This window comes from Sparus aurata, chromosome 21 (genome assembly GCF_900880675.1).
Source record: "Sparus aurata chromosome 21, fSpaAur1.1, whole genome shotgun sequence".
NCBI classification, from domain to species: domain Eukaryota; kingdom Metazoa; phylum Chordata; class Actinopteri; order Spariformes; family Sparidae; genus Sparus; species Sparus aurata.
In genome coordinates this window covers 15,834,653-15,856,032 of record NC_044207.1, presented here as the reverse complement: position 1 = coordinate 15,856,032, position 21,380 = coordinate 15,834,653, and the positions used below count along the sequence as shown (strand labels likewise).

Here is a 21,380-nt window from a genome sequence, read left to right as displayed (position 1 = left end):
TACTCCTTTTTGTTGCAGCTGCCGTGTTGGTGGACTTTTTTTGCTGTTGTGTTGCTGTTTGTGTGAGCTGTTGCACAGGAAGCCTGCACAGCCTCCTGAACAGGCCGGTTAACAAATGCAGTTGATTTAGGTCTGCATTGGTTGACCATATCAGAACTGCATTTTTGTTTTGGGTTTTTTGGCAATTCATTGGATATGCAAGCTACCGTTGCGTTCATAAAGCATGGCCGTCGTGACTTCCGCGCCGCTCCTGGCCTCATCTCCTTATGTCATGATTGACCGGCTACTATAGGACACCGCGTCTCCGGCAGAGATGGTCAAGCACCAGACCAACATCAGCGAACTGAAGCGCTCCTTCCTGGAGACGGGCAGCAGCACGCCGGGCCTGACTGAATGGGAGAAGAGGCTCTCATCGTCCCCTGCGCGCTCGCCAAGAGCGGATGACGCGCCGATGATAGAGCCGCTGGAGCCGCAGGATGTAAGCTGCAGTCCACAGCAGACTGAGTGACGGCATGTGTGTGTGAAGCATGACATCACCGAGGAGATTTGGGCTTTGACAAAGACATCGATCTCAAGAGTGTTTGCTTTATGAGTCATAGTGCAGTAAATTGTATATTCATAATGGGACAAGAGCCATATTTTCTACATTAAATTGGCTCTGGTGTGGTCTACTTTATATTCCAAAATTGCTTTAGTGCATATTAAAGGAGAATATGGGCTCAGTAAATTAATCTGGAAAGTCATTCTGAGTTACTGCGAGAGTAAGTCTATCACCTTATGTCTTCACAAGATCTCATCAGCTGCTGATTAACATATTAATTTGTCTCGGTAATGGATGGTGCAGTCATTAATCAGTAATATGATTGTTGTGCTCTGTGACATTACATGCGTGAGTTCGAAGCAGTTTTATCAGCGTTTCTCCTTTTACTTGTGTTTAGTAACCTAATCAGATCAACTCACCCAGGACAAATGAGCAGCACTAATTGAAGTCACTGAAGACTAATCGCTGACATCAAAACATGTCTGACTGAAATGAAAAGAAGCTGATTTCTCTGCTTCAGGATCTGGATCGTGTCCATTGGAAGAGTCACGCTGGACATGTCCTTTCTTGTGGCCATCTCAATCTGTGTGAACGTAATTCATTTCTTTTCTTTCTTCCTCTAGATTGAGGAGCCAGCGGGAGAGGAGACGAACAAGGTGGTGGAACCAAAAGCCACTGAGGTAAAGTGCTTCAACTTCCTTTTTCATATGTTAAAATGTATATTTCTTGAGTGCAGTGTTGTGTTTTACCCTTCGTTTCTACCTAGCTCCAGATGTAGCTGGACACTTGCACAGGTCTTGGTAATTTGGCTCTTAAAAATTTATATTTATATTTTTTCCACTTTATTTCATTGTCCTGCCCTTTTTTTATCTCTCTGAAACTTGAATCAAGCTTTGCTTTGATTTTTCACCCCTTTTTTAAGAATCAACATTTGAAAGTATTACATTAGTATAATATTAGTATAATAATAATAGTATTATTATCCAAAAAAGGTCATTAGTTTGATGCATACAGCCACAAAAAAAGAGAAAATTCATGGGGTAAAATAATCTGTAACAGCAACCATGTCAGTTTTTGATAGATATTCAAGCTTTACTTCTCACTTTCACAGCTCTATTAGAGACAATGCTGCCATATCTTTGCAGCGAAACAATTTTAAAACCTACTTCCAGATGCACCTTTGTCCAAGTACTTATGGAGCTCAGTCTGTTTGTGTGTCGTTTCTAGATTAAAAGTCTGTTGAGCTTATCCTCAGCATCTTGGCTGTGTGATGCCCTCTGTCTATTAACCCGAACAATCCATTTCCAATAAGCCAAGTGTCTCCCCAGGCGGCAGGATATCTGGTGAAATATGTGGTGGATAGCATTGGAACAGATTTGGCCTCCTCCTCTGGGCCACACGGGATTAGTCTGTCAACCACTATGGACGACGACGTCTTCATGGACGGGACCCTCAGGGAGGTGGAGGAGAAGACACCCGACTCCCAGGAGGATGTGTCAGAGAGGTCGGTGTTGAAGGTCAGCCCCGGAGCTGTCAGACAAGAGGTGTCCCAGGCCATCAGTGACAAGAAAGGGACTCTCATTATCTTGAAGGAGCCAGATGATCGAGAAGAGGGCACAGAGACAAGTGCTGTGGGTGAAAAAGAGGAGCCTGTAGTCCCCGAAGAGGCTGAAGAAGCTGAAGAGAATGAAATGTCTCCCTCTAAAGAGAAAGAAAGTATTACAGACAACACTTCAGTTGTTATAGAAGCCAAAACTGAAGAAGCCAAGAGTCTGAAGATCGAGATAAAAACTGATGATATGACTCAGATTAAAGGGATTGACTCGCCTAAAAAGGCCATGGCATCATGGATTTCTGAGGAGGTGAAGACAGAGACTTCAGAGATCAATAACATGTCGATAAAAGAGGTGAAAGAGATGAAGACTTCTGATGCTCTGCAGCAGAAAACCGAAATCTTCAACTTTGAAGAGGCGCAGAAGTCCAACCTGACTCAGATCACAGTGTCTGAAGTTTCGACTACATCCTTAGCAGTGGTACTGTATGAATACTAAAAGCAACAGCTCGATTTGGCTGCCTCCCTCCATATCACCACCACCCTCAGCCTACCCCCATTGCCTCCCTCCAGCAGCAGCAGCAGCCAAACCAGTCTAACAACAGTGTAAACAAGCGCTGTGCATGGCTAACGGTCCCTTAACACCCAGCGTTTACTCTCACACCTGCCAAACCGCTGGTTTCTGTTGCAATCGAACCTGCTGCTTCTTTTTTGATACAACTGTTTTGAGTTTGTTGACAGCTAAAACAGCTCACCTTGCCTTAGCAGCTGGCTCCCACAGCTGATAAGGGAAAGAAATCAGGGCTCTGGCTGGCTCTTGTTTGTGTTCTAGCGTTTTTTGCTCAGCTGTTCCATTCCTTTATTTCAGCTCTTATCAGTTCCCTGAAAGCGGTGACTTCATAGCCCTGGCTCAGTGCCACCGCTGCAGCTTTCCCCACCTCATCTTCCAAAATCCCCTCTCTGCCTCCGTAACGAGTCAGGGAAAACAATTGTATGGCTCTACCTAAAAAGAGATTTCGCTCTTCTTAAGAAACAGTTTTTTTCTTTTCAAAAGCAGATTAGTGGGAAATTTGCTGCTGGTGGATCCAGCGATTCTAAAACCGGATTTTCGTTTGAGGTTTTAGGATTGGTTCAACTTGGCATTAGGTTCAGCGGATTTAATGAGCTACATAATGGTATTCCATACAATCCATACGATAATATTTACAGACCTTTCGTTTTTCCACCCTTTCTCCCTTTGCTCTTTGTCTGGTGTTCACTGTGACGTTTGACTGTCCTCTCTTTTCCTTCCTCTCCATTCATCCTTCTGTCTCATCAGTCTACGCTGGGATGGGTTCCCTCCTCCGAAAAGGTGACCACTCCTCTCTGGTCCTCGCAGATTTCAAAATACATTTAAAAAAAATGTTTTGTCTTTAGTTATTTGTGCCTATTACGTGTAATTCTTACAGGTTTGTGCACAGTTGGGAGTTTGAAAATGAATAACCATCTCTCTGCGGTTGGTGTGATGTGGAACTGTCCTGTTTTGTTTTGTTTTTTGGCACAGTGAAACAAAAACATCATCTAATGGTGCAATTTTTGTCACAGGCACCAGCCGAACTGGAGGAGAAAGCGGTGGTTGCCACAGAGACGGAGGCGGCGCCAGCCAAGTCAACAGGGCCAACGGTGAATATCCAGACCACAGAGGCTGCAAAGGCAGAGCCAGTGCACACTGCAGCGGAGCTCACAGTCAAAACAATATCTGCAGAGTCCGCAGAAGGGGAGTTAGATGATGTAGTGTTACAAGAGGATGTTATTGGCAGTAGTAGTAGTTTAGGAGGTACACAAAGTGATGCACCATCTGAAAGGCTTGAACAGGATGAATCTGTGGAGCTAGTGGCAGAAAAAGAGCTTGTATCAACAAATTTAGGGTTGGATGAGAGCATGTCTGCCTGTAGTGCTTTGCCGGAGTCTGGAGTGCTGACCTTAATAGCAGAGAAGGAAATTGAGGAAGTAATAGATGAGGAGGGAGAGGATGCAGGTGTGGAGGGGGAAGCAATGGCGTCAAAAGACAGATTCACTGTTGCTCCCTCTTACATCAGGGATTATAAAAAGGATGATAAGATGCCGTCAGCGGAGGAAGAGAAGAGTGGAGTGGAAGCAGCAGATTTTGAAAACAGAGGGGAGGGAACATGCACAGAAGTAGATGGCAAAAGAGTCCAGTTCTCCAATGAAGTTCAGTATTTCGAGGAACAAGAGGTTCCAGCAGAGTTAGAAGATGATATTGAGGAGGTGGATGAAGAGATGGATGAATGTTCACCAGCAAAGGATGAAGCACAAAAGACCGCCAAACCTTTGCCCTTTGAAAAAGAAAAGTACCACTACGCACAGATGGACAGCTCAGAAGATGAAACAGAGGAGGAAGAGGCAGATGGAAAGAGGGAAGAACTGGAGGAGGAATATGATGAAGAAGAACTGAAACTGGCAGAAGACGGTGTTGATGAAAAGGCGTCAGCAGCGAGGGAAGTTGGAATGGCATCGACAGAAGAAATGGTCCAAACTGAAGAACTGGAAGAAGAAGTAGATGAACAAGACAAGATGTTCAGTCCACACGAAGTGACCTCAGGCACCTCGCTCACCCATCCACCTCCAGCCGTGTCTCAGTCGGAGGTAACCATGCGTCAGCTCCAGTGGCCTCCCCCATGGCACTGTAACCCCACCTCCATCCTCCACTCCTGCCGACACAATCTACCACTAATAATCAAAGGCAAAACTCGACCAAAAGCATGGATTTGTGTCGCAACTTGATAACTTCACAGTTTGTTGCAGAGCAGATCTGGGGACCTGTGTATAATGAGATGTGGTGCACACACTTAATCGAAACCTTGTGATTTGCATTCTCCAGTATCCTCTCCTTCACTGGATCAGGGACTCTAATGCATGACTGCATGCTCGTTTAGAGATTTAAGCCCTTCAATGACAGGCTTTGGCTTAGTTTATTAGCATGTGGGATTTATTTATGTCAATTTGATCAGTGTGGAGCTATTTCAAGAACAAAGACGCACAGTTAACAGCGAACACCTCCAACGATTTGTTTCAGACATGGAAGCTGATTTAACAAGAGCACAGATGGTGTTGGTGCTGCTGTTCTCCCTCCGCGTGAACTCATTTATACTTATTCTTCCTTTTTGTCTATTAGAGTCTTGATGCCGTCGACGCGAGTACCAAAGAGAAGCCTGTGATCCACACAGAGACAAAAACTATCACCTATGAGTCTGCAGAAGTACGTATGAACCAGATGATTACCTCCATTTGACATATTTGCAGAAATGTGATGAATATTGTAATCAAGGAATAATGTCTGTTTTTTTTTTTCTTGTTTTTTCAAGCTGCATTAACCAATATATTTTGCCACTTGGGGGCAGCAGAATTAATCTGTGAATACACATTGACATATTATCACCTTTTTAAGTGGTTAATTTAAGATTAGTTTGGAGTTGTATTAGTGTACGCCTCATGAATCTTGCATCAAATATTTACTCTCTCTTTTTGTGCTGCTCTCCAGTGTTCACCAGCTAGTTTCTCACTTTGGCGGTCTTCTTCTTCATTCTGAACACACGCTTTCTGGTTGAAAACAGATGTCTTCTGCAGCTTAAAATAGTGCCTATGGTCAAATAAACATTAAAATTTGCAGATTAAAAAAAAAAGAAACAATGAGACTGTATAACCCCAAACCCCTAGCATGGAGGTGACCTGCAGGTGATAATTGTCAGGGACTTCTTTGACATTTCACCTAAAACATTAAAAATATTGACCATAGCCACTTTAAATATATACCAATCAAATAATGTAAGGGTCGGTGTGCTTCCTGGATCAAATTAAGTTTGTGAGAGGAAGAAAATATGGATAGGGAAATGCCTTAATTCTCACCACATGGTCACGTTAGACCGTAAAAACAAACTCTGTGATGCATTTCAGCATCAAGCCTTCGTCAGAGAGTAAAAAACTCCTACCACAGATTTCTCACTGGTCCGGAGAGCGTTTCATCACAGCCTCTTCAAACGGCTGACACAGTGGGCAACTAGCTGGTAAACACAGTACAGCTTTTAGCAGCTGGAGTGAAAGATGTTAACCACCATAGGGCTTTTTGTGCTTTTTATCTACTGGATGTGTAAGCAATCGGTAATTGTTATCTAACACAAGAGCCATTATGTACATGTAAGATATTTTCAGCTTGTTGAGGATTTGCTCCGCAGTGAATCAATGCAGCTTTGAGGCTACCGCAGATAAGTGTTGAATAGTGTTTGATATGAACTCAATAAGTCTTTTGTAGTGAGTAGATTAACGTTATCTGGAGCACAGATATAAAATGCAGTTTCAAAATGGAGTCTTTTTCTGTTTCTTCAGGTTGACACTAATGGTGACATTGACCCCGGGGTGCTGCTGAGCGCTCAGACCATCACCTCTGAAACCACCAGCACCACCACGACCACACACATCACAAAGGTCAGAGTTCATCTGTTGTGCCTTTGCTCTTGTAACACTCCAACATGTCCACAAAGACAGTATTAAAAAGTGTAGACAGGAAGCGTATCGTTAACGATTTAGACTGATTATTGAAGTGCACTTGACTGCACTTATAAACTGTGTGTTTAATTGGAGGTTTCAGATGATGTTTGTCGCCATTTATTTTTTGTGTGCGCACTGATTTGAAGTCCTCTCTCTGCTCACTGTCGGTCAGACGGTAAAAGGAGGAATATCAGAGACGAGAATCGAGAAACGGATCGTCATCACAGGAGATGCAGACATCGATCACGACGAGGTGTCTTAGAGCTTTTCTATTTTCATGCCATTCATCACTACCCTCATTATTTTTTCTTTGCCTGTAAAGTCAATAACTAGATTGAAGCACGAAGTAAAAATGCTAGTGACCTGAGTGGCCCCTCAGGACATTAACCACATGATACAGAGTGTGACATTTTAATCAAAACATTATTAACTCGTGATGTGACTGGAAGTATGACAAATGTAACTAAAATTGGCTTCCCTGTTGGCAACATCCCTGCTCCCTCCCCGCCTTCCCCATTTTCTGTCTCCCCCTCGTGATCCCTCCTGGCACTGCACTCCCGTACATAGGCTCTTGCTCAGGCCATAAAGGAGGCTAAAGAACAGCATCCTGACATGTCAGTGACCAAAGTAGTGGTACATAAAGAGACAGAGATCACGCCAGAGGAGGGGGAGGACTGACCCAGGTAAGACAATGAGGTCCCCAGTCCTGGTCCTGGTTCTGTCCATTTTAGTCTGGTTTGGATTTAGTAGGACTGGTCTCCATTCTTGGGCATGCTGCTTTCCCATCAGCACTTCTTCTCACTGGTTACAGACAGCCCTGCTTCTGTAGCACTTACAGCTAATGCATCACACTGTTGTCATTCCAGCTCCACTCCCCCCCTGCAGGGAAAAGGTCGGCTGATGCGTGCTTGCACACGGACCGGATATTACAGTCTCAGCGCGTAATGACGAGGCTTAAAAACCTTAACAGTAATGCTCCTGGCAGTCTCATGCAATCGCTTGTAATTCCGCTGCAACACTCCCCCCTGCTGGACAGAAACATAACATGTTTTGACTCAGAATACGACACTTCTCTCTAAATTGAGAAGATCTAAATTGCAACACTCATCTTTTCCACAATATGTGCTGCCTAAATAAGAATATGTGGTGGCAAACGATTCATGTTGGAGTAGTTGTACCTGCATGTCGTGCAATATTCTGCAAAAAACATTCTGCACACGTTGTTTTGTCTACATTGTGAAGCCTCACAAAGGACACCGGCAGTGATGAGCGATTAAATACCAGCTGAACCGGCTTCTGCTCCTCAGAGCGCTCCGTCTGGATTTACTGAAATCTGATCTTGAGGGAGCACAGAGCTGCTTCGCTTTATTTTCAACTCTGTTCTAACAAGATAAATCATAAACCATAACTGAACTGTTCCTTAAATTACCAATTATATCAATTTTACGAATTACATCTGCAGCAAAACATGAATTTATGCACACTTGACTTTTATGCTAATCTAACTGATCTTTTATATAACTAAAATTGATATCGGATTAGTCATCAATATCAACATTATTCTGCATGTACATGATTCAAAGTGAGTTAGGGGTATTGGGATATTTTAGTGATTGTGCACCCATATCGCTTATTTTGAGTAATGTAGGAGATCAGTAAATTAAGTTTATCCCGTCTGCTATCTGACTGTGTTTGCATAAATATATAATATTCATCATTATAGGCTCAATAATAGATCAAACTCGAGCTGCAACTAACGATTGGATTATTTTCTCAATTAATCAATCTGTTGTTTGGTCAGAAAATCATGAAAAATATTGATCACTGTGTTTCCCAAAGCTCAAGGTGATGTCCTCAAGTGTCTAATTTTGTTAAAAACTCCACAGATATTCAGTTTACTGGTAAAGAGGAGGAAAAAACCAGGACACATTCACTTTTAGGAAGCTTGAATTAGAGAATTTTGACTTTTTTTTTTTTTTTTAAATGACTCTAATTGATTATCTAAATAGTTCACAATTCATTTAAAGGCCAACAACTAATCCAATAATCATTGCATCTCAGTATAAAACAAGCTTTCAATAAAGATAATAACAATAGTTCTTCGAGAGAGACATTTTTGTGCATGGGGTGAAAGCATGAGCTGCTCAAACTGTGTTTTTTGGACACTGGCATCAGAAACTGACATACTGCTGCTTTCAGTTGCACTTTCCCTTCTGTTTTGGATAAAAATAAATTAGGTCAGCAGTCCTTGTGGTAGCGTTTCTGCAAATTCTCACAAATGCAGCCATTTGTGTTTGAACTTGTCTGCCGTCAGTGTTGTGAGGATTACTTCAGGTGTGGAGCTGCGTGAGGGGGAACCTCTCATTCCATCGCACCACAGCATGTCGTTCCAGCCTCGCCACCTTTTCTCTCAAACATTTCGTGTGTAGAAAACTGTCCAGTTTATTCTAAATCACCTTCTTGGCTCTGAAGCTTGTTATTCACTAGCTTCTGACTGAAACGATCCCAAGGCGCAAGGTTTGGGATGAGCGAGTGTGCATGTGTGTACTTGCGTGACTCACCAGATGGGAATGCTTGGCTTTGTTTCTGCGGCCTTGCCCTCAGTCCTGTGTGTATGTGTGTGAGTGTGCTATCTAATATCTGTGTGTCAGACACGCTCTGTTCCTGACTATTAACATGATACCAAGTGTTTCTTCTCTGCTCTCTGGGATGCTCAAGTCTTTCCACAGTAGATACACACAGATTTTTGTAGCATTTTCAAAAATGTTAAGTTAAAGTTCAGTTAAAATTCTGACGTCACTGAGGTGCAGACCAGTGTGAGCTTGAAGAGTGGAAGTCCTTCAAAATTAAAAATACATCATTCACCTCTTCTTCACCAAACATTTTAGGCCATCCTTCCTTTATCAGGGCGCAGTCGGAAGTGACTTCGCTGCACTGTACACAATCAGTTGATCAGTAACTGATGACTAATAAATCACCATAGATGACATGTATGCAGAAAACGGGTGTTACGATTGTGAAACCGAGACCAAAGCCGTGATACAAACATCCACAGTCTTGCAGCGCCCCCACTACGTCACAGTGTCATCGCACTTACTTTCAGTTTTTAATCAGACGCACATGTAATAAAACCCTACCTTACCACAGTCCACCATCAGTCCTGCCCCCCGAACAAGACACAAACAGTGAAAAGTTCATTTCTAAAACTTAAAACTTAATTCTACATTTTTTTTTCGTTTTGTCAGAACGACTGATTTGCTTCTGTCGTCCGACTGCACTTACATGGTGCATTCAGGGCCTGTTTGTAAAGTATATCTACCTTCTCTGTGTTTGATATTCCAAATTGTAGTTGATCCATCGCAACATACAGGCCACGAAGAAGAAGGCCAAGAATTTTCAGAAGATATCAGATTAAATGTTTTTTTACAATGAAACACAAGACATCTTAATAGTTTGCTTATAGTTTTACATTTACCCAATTAAAAACAAGAAGTAGCTCCTGTAAAATGTATAATATCAGTTTGAAATTATATTCCTTCATGCTGATCAAAGATTTCAGGCCAGTTGTTTCAGTTTTTGTCTGTTCTGGCGCGTGTTTGAGCAGCTCCTTGTCCTGTAGATGGATATCTATCGTTGGCTGTGTGAAGTTCTCTGAGATTTTTTGTTAAAAACAAACTTTGTGCAGTTGACTAGTTCACCTTAGAAGCTGCCATCTTCTACGTGTTTATGTTAAGGTGGTGGTCACGTGCAGAGAGACTGCAGCTGGAAAATATTCAAGTTATATCGTCTAAGTGGAACCGTTTTTATTTCTGAAAAGGCTTAAACTACACCTCTGAGGCCGCTTGAAATTTGGAGGTGTGTAATGGAGCATTTTTATTCCGTTTGGGCTGTAAATCATCATCAGAAAATTAGGCTCCATGTAAATGCAGCTACTGTTACAGCCTTGATACAGAACAATAATCTCAACGTCACGTTTTTAAATATAACTGCAGTTTGAAATATAAACAACCCAAAACGCATAGTATATAATGTGAGAATCATTTTTGGAACGTAATCTTTAACATCAATAATCTCTCATCTTGAACTTCCAATACTTATTATTTTCGTAAAATCTTAACTCACAATAATAGATCCATGAAGTAGTTTTATGTTTAATTCCTCATCTTGGGCCCAATTTAGAAATCCAGGACACCTCCGTCTTAAGAAACTATTCCTCCCACTCTGTCTCTCTTTGATTCAGGCAAGAAAGCGGTTTCTTTTTCAGGAAAGCGTGGTGTGCGTCGTGTTTTTAATTTTGATGGACTTAAAATTTTAATTTAAAAAACCACATGTTTACAGATTGAGAATGATGGTTTTTCTTTGTTGGTTTTTCAGTTGTGACAGCAGCCTTTCTGACTCACTGCCTCTGTTCCCAGCCTTAATAGATACTACAATAGTTGGCATCTATTTTTGGGGAAGCATTGTTAGTTGTAGCCAGAAAGTGCTCAAGAAGTCTGTGTGTATCTATGTTGTGTTTGTGCATTTTTGTAAGCCAGTAGTCCCTCGGTGCATCTATTTACGGGGGCAAAACTGCCATAACCTTTTATATGAGGCTCATTTTTTTTTTCTGTGGCTGGGTGCAGTGTGTCACTGAAGGTTCAGATGTGATTAAATATGCAGGATGGCACTGACTGCTGTTCCCTCTGTTCCTCCAGGAGTAACAACTGAGGGCTGTTTTCTGTTCAACCTCCCAGAATCCAACAACATCCAGAACTCCACATATTCCTCCGGGACTCTCAGAAGACTAGAAAAAGGCTCCTTACTCTCCAAATGCTGTAGCTCGCCGCTAGTCGCAAAAAAACATCCCCTGCAAAACAAATAAATGCATTTTGCATGAGAAGGACGCAATGTTGCATTATCATACAAGAACAGCAAAGATTATACTGAAAACTGTACGATTTTACAAGCAGTTCTTGATCTCATCTGCACGCCGATTCCCCCGTGTGCAGCAAGCAGACCTGTTGCTTTCACTGCCTTATTATGACTTTGATGCATTTTTATGATTCTTGAGAATAATTATTGTAGCAACGTTTTATTTATGAAATAAAGCCATCACTCCAGACACCTAAATCGCTGTAGGCTGTATATGTTAGGGAGCATACACTATTTAACCTTGCTGTAGAAGTGCCAACCCTCATTTGCCAGCGAGCATTGCCTCCGTCACTCCAACAAAGCCGATGATTCTCCGTCAGGTGTGCCACTATATAAGTCACTACAGCCCTGTTCTGTACATATCGGAGCTTTCCTAGGACAATAGCAAATTATCTTCCACGGTTGATTTTTTTTTTTTTGTCGCGTCTACTTGAATTGCATTTTTCCTTTTTATGATCATTATTCAGTATTTTATCGTTCTTCATCGATTGATTCAACCACTTCAACACTTTTACGTGGGCGAACATTGCCAAGGAATCAAGATTTCTGTGCGAGAAGAAGTAGATTTTAATGTGCCTGTGCAGGCTTTGAATGTCTCCCAAGGGTAGATGACCGGCAGTCCCAGGTTTGTGTGACTGTGAGGCAAAGGGCTCAGACTGCCGAGCTCTGCCCGAATTAGATGCAAAGCCAAGAGAGATCTGTCAAACCCCCCGCTGCCGCCGCCACCCACACTACTACCACCACCCTCCTCACCCTAAACACGTCAACTGTACTTCCCTCATCTGTTCAACTGTATCTGAATAACCAGTTCCTGTTTGTGTACAGCCATGTTGTTCCTCAGACTGGTGAAATAAAAGTGGCAAATGCATTTGTTTTTAATTTGCTGTATTCTTCTCAAATAATAAAAAATGTTGAACACAGCGCTAAAACGTCTCACCTTGGACAATGATTATTGATTTGATGTCTTGTAACACTACAGATAGAGTCTGACTTGAGTTCTCTGATAATTCAAATGAAAGTGTTCTGATTTTGTGATGAGTAATCATGCTATGGTACATGAACCCATTAATGGATTGAATCGGAATCAGAAAAATAGCTTTTTTGCTAATTCGTAAGGAACATTTTCATATATATATATTTCTTTTTAATAGATATATATTTGTTCAATCCTTTGGAAAAAAAAATTAAAACAATCGACAAATAAATGTTAAGATTCATGTGCCTGAGGAATAAGAGACAGAACAGAATTCTTATCCTCAGGCACTGAAATAACCTGATGAACATGTGATCATTAAAATCTTTATTAAGTTTAGACTCTTAAGTTAAGGCTACAATAAATAAACATATATGGAACAGCTGTAAATTGTAGTCGATCAATGTATTATTCATGAGGCCGAACACTGAGCACTTAATGTATCTGTTAAAAGAAATAGCCTCGGGTCGCTCACTGGGTTTTTACTGCTTCAGGTAATTATGTTGAAGGCACGCAGGCTGCTGAAGCCCCGCCCCGCCGTGTACGTGCGTGTGCGTCAGAGAGACGCCAAAGGTAAGAGGCCTCACTCTGTTTCTGTTGCTGGCTGCACAAAAAAAAAGGAAGCTCTTCTTAAATCAGTCGCTGATGTCTCTTAAATCTTTATTCCCTGAATTATCGATAATATATTTAAACTTATTGAAGCGACTAAATGAAGACCTGCTGTGTTTGTGATGGTTATTGCACTGCATTTAGGGCATGTGTTGGAAGTATGCCCATGTGTTATATTGTAAGTGAAGGTTTTAATAGGCTGCCAGTATGTCTTCAGGATGAAACTGAAACGATCAAAGGCTACAGCTTGATTTGAATAAAATAGAAGTCTTTAAAAAATACGATATGTCAATTGTGTAAAACTAAGCTACGGCTTAAGTTATCAGGGGATTTAAGACATTTCTAGTCAAAGTTAAATCTTTAGCTACTCATAAAGGGAAGGCAGATTGTTTTATATTCATGTTTTATATTAATCAGAATCAGCTTTATTGGCCAAGTAGCCTACACATACAGGGAGTTTGAACAAACATTTAACCATAAAGTACAAACAAGTAAGTAAAAATCCGGTTTCTATAAATATACTGGAAATTAAATGTAAGGGTGGAACGAGTGCTGTAATGAATATTGTAAAGATTTGTTTGATTGAAACGTGCAAATGCGCTATGAAATTAGGGCATTACATATTGTGTTTGCACTTTTTGTGCACGATGAAATAGATTTAGAAGAAAAGAAAGATGCACAAAGTATGTATAGAGATACAACAATGTATTTGTAGCGAAAATAAAAGTTCAAGATAAAAAATAATGAGGATACATCACACACAAATAATCATAGTGTAGAATTGCATTAGTGATGATGACAAATATAATACAATAATAAAGCTAACTTATTGTAGTTAAAAAGTAGCTCTTATATAATACCCTTAATAAAACAAAGCATAAAATAAATGATAAAATAGAAAATAAAGCCACTAAATAAACACAAACATGTCTGTATACGCAAATATTGAAAGTAGTACGTTTATTTAAGAAGATTATATATATACGATGACTTTTTTTTTTATCAAAGATGACATGCACACTTCAGAGACACATACAAATATTTAATTACTAAAGGTGCACTACGCAACTTTGAGAAATACGTTTTAATCAGAAAGATCTTCAGTAAATGATTATTTCATCCTTAAACAAAGTAAATAAACAAACTCTCTTTGTTTTCATGACTGAAAAACTGAATGAACAAGCTGTCCTTAAAGGACAACACAGATTCATACTGTTTTCCTGTGTTTATATGTGGCGGACCCTGCCACCTTTCTAGCTTCAAACAGTGTTCTGGGGACCTTACTTTCCTCTGAGAACAACTTTTTTTATTCACTTATGTAAAAAAATATATTTTTGTTTTCACCTCATTAATAGTGTAAATATTAAAATTCTGAGTTTGAATTTATTCTCCAAAAACTACATAGTGCCCCTTTAATGCAATTGGAAGTAGGTGGTTATTTATGTGAACCATGTTAAGTGAATTTAAGTGTCTAAATAGAAAATGCATGTATTATTTTTTTTATCTTTTTTTTATTTTTATTTTTTTTGTACAGCGAGCTAACCCACTGACAAAACTTGGATGTTTTTTTTTTAATGTATTTATTTATTTTTAATACGACGACGAACCGCTCTGGGGGAGGAGTGAGTCCTCTCCTCGCTCGTAGAGGATCTGTGCGGAGTACCTGCTCCGGTGCTGTAGGTGGCAGCAGAACAGCGACACATTTCCTGTGGAGCCCAACAGTCACAACAAGAGGAGGAAGAGGAAAAACGACAGCTCTGGATCGTCGTCGACTACCTTGCGTGACAACACAGGGATCGCGTTCAGGCTTCGGGTATTAAACATTTTCTCTTTTCTCTTTGTCGCTCGCGAGCAGCGCGGAAAACGGCGCGGCGTGGAGCGGCCATTGGCCCGGCCGGCCGCCGCCGCGCGCCCCGCCGCCTGTTAACTGCTTTAAAGACACCAGAAACATGCCAATGGAGGCTTGCTGACCAAAATGGCTGGGCGCAGTGAAATGTGAAATATTCTTGCTAAGGTTATCCTCTCCTCACGCAACGCGACTGTCACGCCAGCTCGGCGGTTAAAGCGCTTTAGTTGAGTTGAGAAAAGTGCGTGTGTTTGTTTGTGTTCGCGGTTTATCCTTTTTATTAGCTTTACTGCGGCTTTCAGTGCTGTAGGGCCCGCCGTGTGTTTTTCCTCAAGGATTTCTGCATGGTTGACTCGGCTACTTTTGTTTACGCTCTGCACTTTTAACCGTCATCTGTAAACAAATGTGATAACGGCTAATTGCATGTTTGTCCTTTTAATAACGTGCGAGTGTTTGTTCTTTACTCGACCTGCATGGATTCTCCCATCAGGCATGCAAATAGAGCTCCACCCCTCAGCTGTGCAGCTTAACTTTCATGCCCGGTGTGTTGTGGAGACCGCACGATTTGACCCCTTGCCTTCTTTCTCCTCTCCTCTCCTGCAGGTTGCTCCACTTTGACGTGCAACATGTCTGATTTACTGAGATATATCGACTATGACCACAAAGCCACCTTCCTGAAGATGCTCAACCAGCAGAGGATGGAGGGCGAGCACTGTGATGTGGTGGTGGTGGTGGAGAACATCGAGTTCAGGGCGCACCGCTGTGTCTTGGCCGCCTGCAGCAACTACTTCAAAAAGCTGTTCAAGAAGCAGAGCGACGAGGACAACTCCATCGTGGAGCTGGACTTCATCCGCTCCGACATCTTCGAGGAGGTGCTCAATTACATGTACACAGCCCGGCTCGCGGTGAGGAAGAAGGACATCAATATGATGATGTCGTCGGGGCAGATCCTGGGGATCAACTTCCTGGATAACCTGTGCACGCAGAAACGCGAGCTGACCAACATGAAGACCCGAGAGAACCAGGCTCCGGGTGACCACGGGATGCGAGCTCAGGATGCCATTCTGAAGGAGCTGGCCATGGAGGAGGTGAGGAAGAACAGCTTCTACGATCAGGGGATGGACAGTATGGGGCCCGGCGGCTCCCACGTGTCCCAGCCACACAACTATAATACCAACATGAGCAAAGACCCTCACAGCCACGGCTGGGGCTCCTCATCCTCCAGCGACATGAAGCTGGAGTACCTGCTGTACGGCCACCGCGACCACGGCTCCTGCCAAAGCGCGGGCGCCAAGCCCATGGACCACAACGCCAAAAAGGAGAGGCTGCTCACCGCCAACCGCCCCTACGGCTGCGAGCACTGCCCCAAAGCCTTCACCACCGCCGCACACCTCAAGGAGCACCTGAAGATCCACTCCGGCTTCAAGCCTCACCGCTGCGTCGTGTGCGGCAAGGCCTTCATCAGGGGCCCCGACCTGAAGAGGCACGAGAGGGTCCACAGCAACGAGAGGCCCTTCGCGTGCCAAATGTGCGAAAAGGCCTTCAAGCACAAGTCCCACCTGAAAGACCACGAACGGCAGCACCGGGGCGAGCGGCCATTCAACTGCGGCTCCTGCGACAAAGCCTTCATCAAAGCGTCGGATCTGAAGCGCCACTGGAACACCATGCACAGCGGCAACCCTCGCAGACAGATGTCCCTGTCTCCCGCCGCCTCCCAGCACGGCCAGGCAGAAGCCGCCGACCAGAGAGACTGGAAAATGGAGACCGGGCCACACTCGCACAACTCAGGGGACTGTTGAGCCTACACACACACACACACACACCAAACCACACTATGACACACACACACTCACACACACTTTCAGAGCAGTCACTCAAAAACATGCACACACACACTGACACAACCACAACCCTGTGACAGGCTGAGGGCCTGAGATCACACGGACAATGATCGGAGTGAGTAACAGAGTTCATAGCATGTTCATGAGACTGTGGGGATGTATTATTATTCTAAAGAGTTATGTCAAAAAACGATGTTTTCTTTCCACCTGTAAATGTTTAGTTCACTCTACTATACATCTATTTTTCACAAGGCATCGTTGCTATCTAGACTGGGGGTTCTCATAACATTATTCTCTTTTACTTTTATGGGATATGTAACATTTAAATGTTTGTTTAACCTTTACTGGATTTTATGGAGATAAAAGAGAGAAACAGAGTTGGCGGGGGGGGGGAGATTTTTCTGCATAACATTTGTTGCATTGAGTATATTCATGTGGATGTTTTTAATGGATGTGTTTAGTTGTATTGATTGATATTACACTGTAAGAGTAAGAGTCACCATTTTGCATTTGATGCAGATGATACCAAAGTCTTGGGCCCGTGAGGGATTGTCTGTGACGGCTGTCCTGCCCAAGCAACCGGCCAACTAGATTTACTGTTATACAGTATAACTGTCATCCAGCTATCAACAGTTAATGATAGATGTCTGTATATACTGTAGCTTAGTTTGTTGCACAATTAGAGTACACAATAATGAATTATGCACATATAACATTGTCCTACTCCTACACTTTGACAATAAACACCATTTGCTGTGTTTTATTGGTTTTTGAAAAGTTTGGTTTGTGTTGACAGGCGTTCAGGAAGCAGGATCTGTATCCTGAAGATTTATTTATACAGCGGAGGTGTCAGTCACGCAGCCAGACGAGCCTAAAAAGCACCTGAGATCATTGTTCCAGATCTTTAAAGCGTGAAAGCTTTAGAAAGATGCAACCAACAGCTACATTTAATAAAAAAAATTTTAAAAACGGGGGTTAGAAATGGCAACAATATCAAAGTCTTCCTCAGTCACCACATTGGTTAAGTTGGTCAGATTGGGTACATTTGGTTTGTGTGCGGCTCCAAGGTGTGACAATTTCGGTTTCACATGCACCCAAAATCTGTGGAGTGCAACGGAACATCTTAACATTTTCATTGGTCGCGCCGGTGCACCTTACGTTCAGCAGATCAGATGTAAAACAATTTTTCCTGACACTAACTGGACGTGACAGTTTGTTTGGCTGTGAATGGGAAAACGTTTGCACCATTTACGCAGTTTGTGAAGAAGTTAATTGTATTACTGCGTGCACCAAAAACAGAAAGTAAGGCGCACCAGTGTGAAACAGTCTGGAGCCTTGTTGAGATGGTCGCATTAAAAAAGTTAATTTTCCACCTTTAAGCACAAAATTATCTACCAGTGATATACATACAGTGAGACTATAACGGTCGCTCAATGCAAGACAAGATGTTTAAACGTTACGTATTTAAATTGATTTAAAAAAAAAAATCTAAATGTTAATTCCTGAAGGGTTCAAAATGATGTGTCAACAGTCATGCCAGAGTGGAGCCGCAGGTGTGTGCAGGAACATGATAAGACCGAATATTTGAATGTTAAAGTGTTTTTAAATGTTAAAAAAGGGACATTTTCAGAGACATGCTGCTTGTAAAGCTCCTGTATTTGGTGGTGTTTCGTCTGCATAACGACAACTTCAGGACAAAGACACACCACGGACAACAGAACAGTACTGGGGCAGCGGCTGATGATTATTCCGCCAATAGATTGTTGTTTGCAGTTTCAGAAAATGGTGAAAAATGTCCCAGTTTTCAGGAAATCAAGGTGAAATCTTCAGCTTTCTTGTTTTGTCCAACCAGCTCTGTGGCAGAGAAAACAAAGATGTACAGAGAAATTCAAATTCAAGCATTTTTTGCTAAAGTAATTAAATTACATCAAAATAGTCGCAGATTATTTAGTTGGCATCTTATAACAACAAAGATGCTTAGAATTAGGGATTTCATGTTATTTTTTTTTTCCAGCAAAAAAAATAAATTAAAAAAAATCCTAATTTTCTCCAGATCCAGCATCTTTATTACGATTATTTTCTGTGTTTCTTTGTTTTATGTGATAATCCACTGCTGGTTGGATCAAAGGAGCAATTTGAGTTGTGATGGATTTTTTTTTTCCAACAATGAACATGAATGAAATTTTTAGATGATCAAGAAACAAATTGATATTTAAAGAATGAGCCTTTAAGACACAGCACTGCCTCAGGACTCGGGTTGTGTATAAGTCTGGACTGTGCAAACAGTCACATCTGCTGCCTCCACCCCCCACACCACCACCACCAGCACCAACAACAACCCTCAAAGCCCACTGCACCTTTGGGCTCCTTCAGCTCTGCTTTTGGCTCTTTAGTTTAACTCTGGATATAAAACCAACCGCTCTGTTTAATGAGGGTGAAAACACTTAAAGAAAGCAGACACACACCCAACATGGCTGTGTGTCAGCATGGAGACAAAAACTTGTGAGCAGCTCTCTCATACTCTGCATGCAACACTAGATGGTGCCCTGTTCATAGTGATTGACCTGTTGCTGCCCAGTCTGACCCGCTCATGTCCACGGTCCAGAGCTGACAGAGTGCTGAGAGACACTGATGGCACGGTGGGATAAGAGTTAGTGGGGAGCTGAGCTCAACTGCGGAGCACATATGGTGACTGTGTGAAATGTATGCGCTCTCACACTTCAGTGTTTTCCATATATTTACATACATCTGAGTGTAGTGGTTGGAGGGAGGCCAGAGCCGTATCAGGGTTTCACAGTCTCCACTCTGTTTGCAGTGGCAGTCAGACGGAGATGCTGTAGATGGGATTGGTCTCTACCTGTTTGTGACCTCACAGTGTGCAGGGAGCACATCCTCAGCAGCATCTCGCCCTGATCAACAACAGAGGAAGAGTTTGATCGCCTGTAGTTTGGGGCGAAACAGTTTGGTGGAAAACTGACGTCAGTGTCTCATGGAAAAGGCAGGCCTTTCCTCACTGATGTCAGTAGATGCCCGAGATCTGTTTTCTGCATTTCGTGTGTGTGTGTGTGTGTGTGTGTGTGGAGGGTATGGTTCTGTATCACACTAGTTGGACTGATTGGAGCTGGGTGTGTGTCGTGACTGCCTGTGCCTGCGTGTGTGTATTTTTTCAGAGTGGTTTGTTATGTGATGTGTGCATGAATTCTATCGGTGCGTGCGTGCAAGTGTGTGCGTGCCAAGGGATTTGAGTGACGAGGGCTTATTGTGTGTTTGTATGTGTTTGCTCAAGCATGTGCCTAAGCGCATTTGTATGTGTGCACACGCATGTGTGCGTGCGCTGGCATGTGTAATGAGCGGGGTGGGGGGTGGGGGAAGAGTGTGCATGCGTGCATCATTCTGTGTGCGCTATATGCATCTATAATGAGTTCTGTGTGTGTGCACGCACATCCGGGGGTGAGTGACTGTGTGCGATCATGCATGTGCCTCCCTGCGTGTACTCATCCGTGCCTGTGCGTGAGGACTGTGCATCAGTATGGATGAGATTGTGATTGCGTGTCCGTGTGTGTGTGTGTGTGTGTGTGTGTGTATGTGTGTGTTTGTGTGTGTGTGTCAGTCCTTATTTGTTTTTATGTATGCATGAGCCTGCACGCATGTATGTGCATGCAAATGCACACATCATCAGTATTAAGGGAATTCACGTGTCAGCAGGCTGAGTTCTTTAATGCAGGTAGTCACATGAATGAATTTATGTATGTGTGTGTGTGTGTGTGTGTGTGTGTGTCTGCGTGTGTGTGTGTGTGTGTCTGTGTGTGTGGTATACATTAATATTGTGGGGGCTGTGCATTCAGATTCATGTCTGCATAACTTTATGTGGCTTTCCGTGTGTGTTTATTCTCTCTTCAGTGTGTGTGTGTGTGTGTGTGTGTGTGTTTGTGTGTGTGTGTGTGTGGGCGCGAGTGTGTGTGTGTGTGTCTGTTTGCATGTATGTGTGTATGTGTACAGTGAACACCCGGTTTCCATTACCCCGGCCGGCGTGGCTCCCTCAGCCAGACCACAAACCTCCTGTCTCCACTCTGGCTCCACCCAGCGCTGCCACAGGCTTCCCAGAAAAGAACAGCGTCTAATTAAAAAACTTTAATTACATTCATCTCATCTCTCTCTCTCTCTCACACACACACACACACACACACTTGGGGAGAATAAAACAACTGTATACAAACAATCCCATATGATAAATGGGCATGAAAGGCAACGCCAGCAGTTTTTTTCTTTTTCCCGAGCGGGATGGCTTTTAATCAGAGCTGCTGACATTCACAAGCCTTATAGTCTCCTGTGATGTCGTCCTCCTCTTGAGCACCATCTGGAATTTCTTCACATTAGAGGACTTGAGGATCACGGTGTCTCTCTGTCCTCCGCTGTCTTCTGATGAGACGCTTCGTATCCTCGATGTGATCTCAGAGGCGTCTTAAACCTAAGAAAGAAAAAAGCATAAATCATCTAACAACTGTGCATCTCCTGTTACTGCGTAAATGCTCTCATTCGGGGTCATTAAACTGATTTGTGGG

At 42.7% G+C, this 21,380-nt stretch overlaps 2 protein-coding genes across 27 annotated transcripts in view; both read left to right on the top strand.

Moving 5' to 3' along the window:
* The window catches only part of epb41l3b (erythrocyte membrane protein band 4.1-like 3b), a 58,635-nt gene extending 46,157 nt beyond the window's left edge, over positions 1-12,478 (top strand). For 15 of the 26 annotated variants that reach the window (XM_030401623.1, XM_030401616.1, XM_030401615.1 and 12 more), the window contains 10 exons: positions 293-478; positions 1,165-1,221; positions 1,870-2,574; positions 3,412-3,444; positions 3,678-3,755; positions 5,269-5,352; positions 6,477-6,575; positions 6,811-6,891; positions 7,206-7,321; positions 11,333-12,478. In XM_030401623.1, coding sequence (XP_030257483.1) covers positions 293-478; positions 1,165-1,221; positions 1,870-2,574; positions 3,412-3,444; positions 3,678-3,755; positions 5,269-5,352; positions 6,477-6,575; positions 6,811-6,891; positions 7,206-7,316 — 1,434 coding nt within the window. In that variant the 3' untranslated portion in view covers positions 7,317-7,321; positions 11,333-12,478. The remainder of the gene's footprint in view (positions 1-292; positions 479-1,164; positions 1,222-1,869; positions 2,575-3,411; positions 3,445-3,677; positions 3,756-5,268; positions 5,353-6,476; positions 6,576-6,810; positions 6,892-7,205; positions 7,322-11,332) is intronic. The other 11 variants (XM_030401624.1, XM_030401637.1, XM_030401636.1 and 8 more) reach the window with 9 other exon arrangements.
* A 2,317-nt stretch (positions 12,479-14,795) lies between these two features.
* Positions 14,796-17,581, top strand: LOC115573276 (zinc finger and BTB domain-containing protein 14-like). Its single transcript, XM_030403998.1, has 2 exons — positions 14,796-14,944; positions 15,581-17,581. The coding sequence occupies exon 2, from the start codon at positions 15,604-15,606 to the stop codon at positions 16,774-16,776; it is 1,173 nt and encodes a 390-aa protein (XP_030259858.1). The 5' UTR covers positions 14,796-14,944; positions 15,581-15,603; the 3' UTR covers positions 16,777-17,581.
* Positions 17,582-21,380: the final 3,799 nt, after the last annotated feature.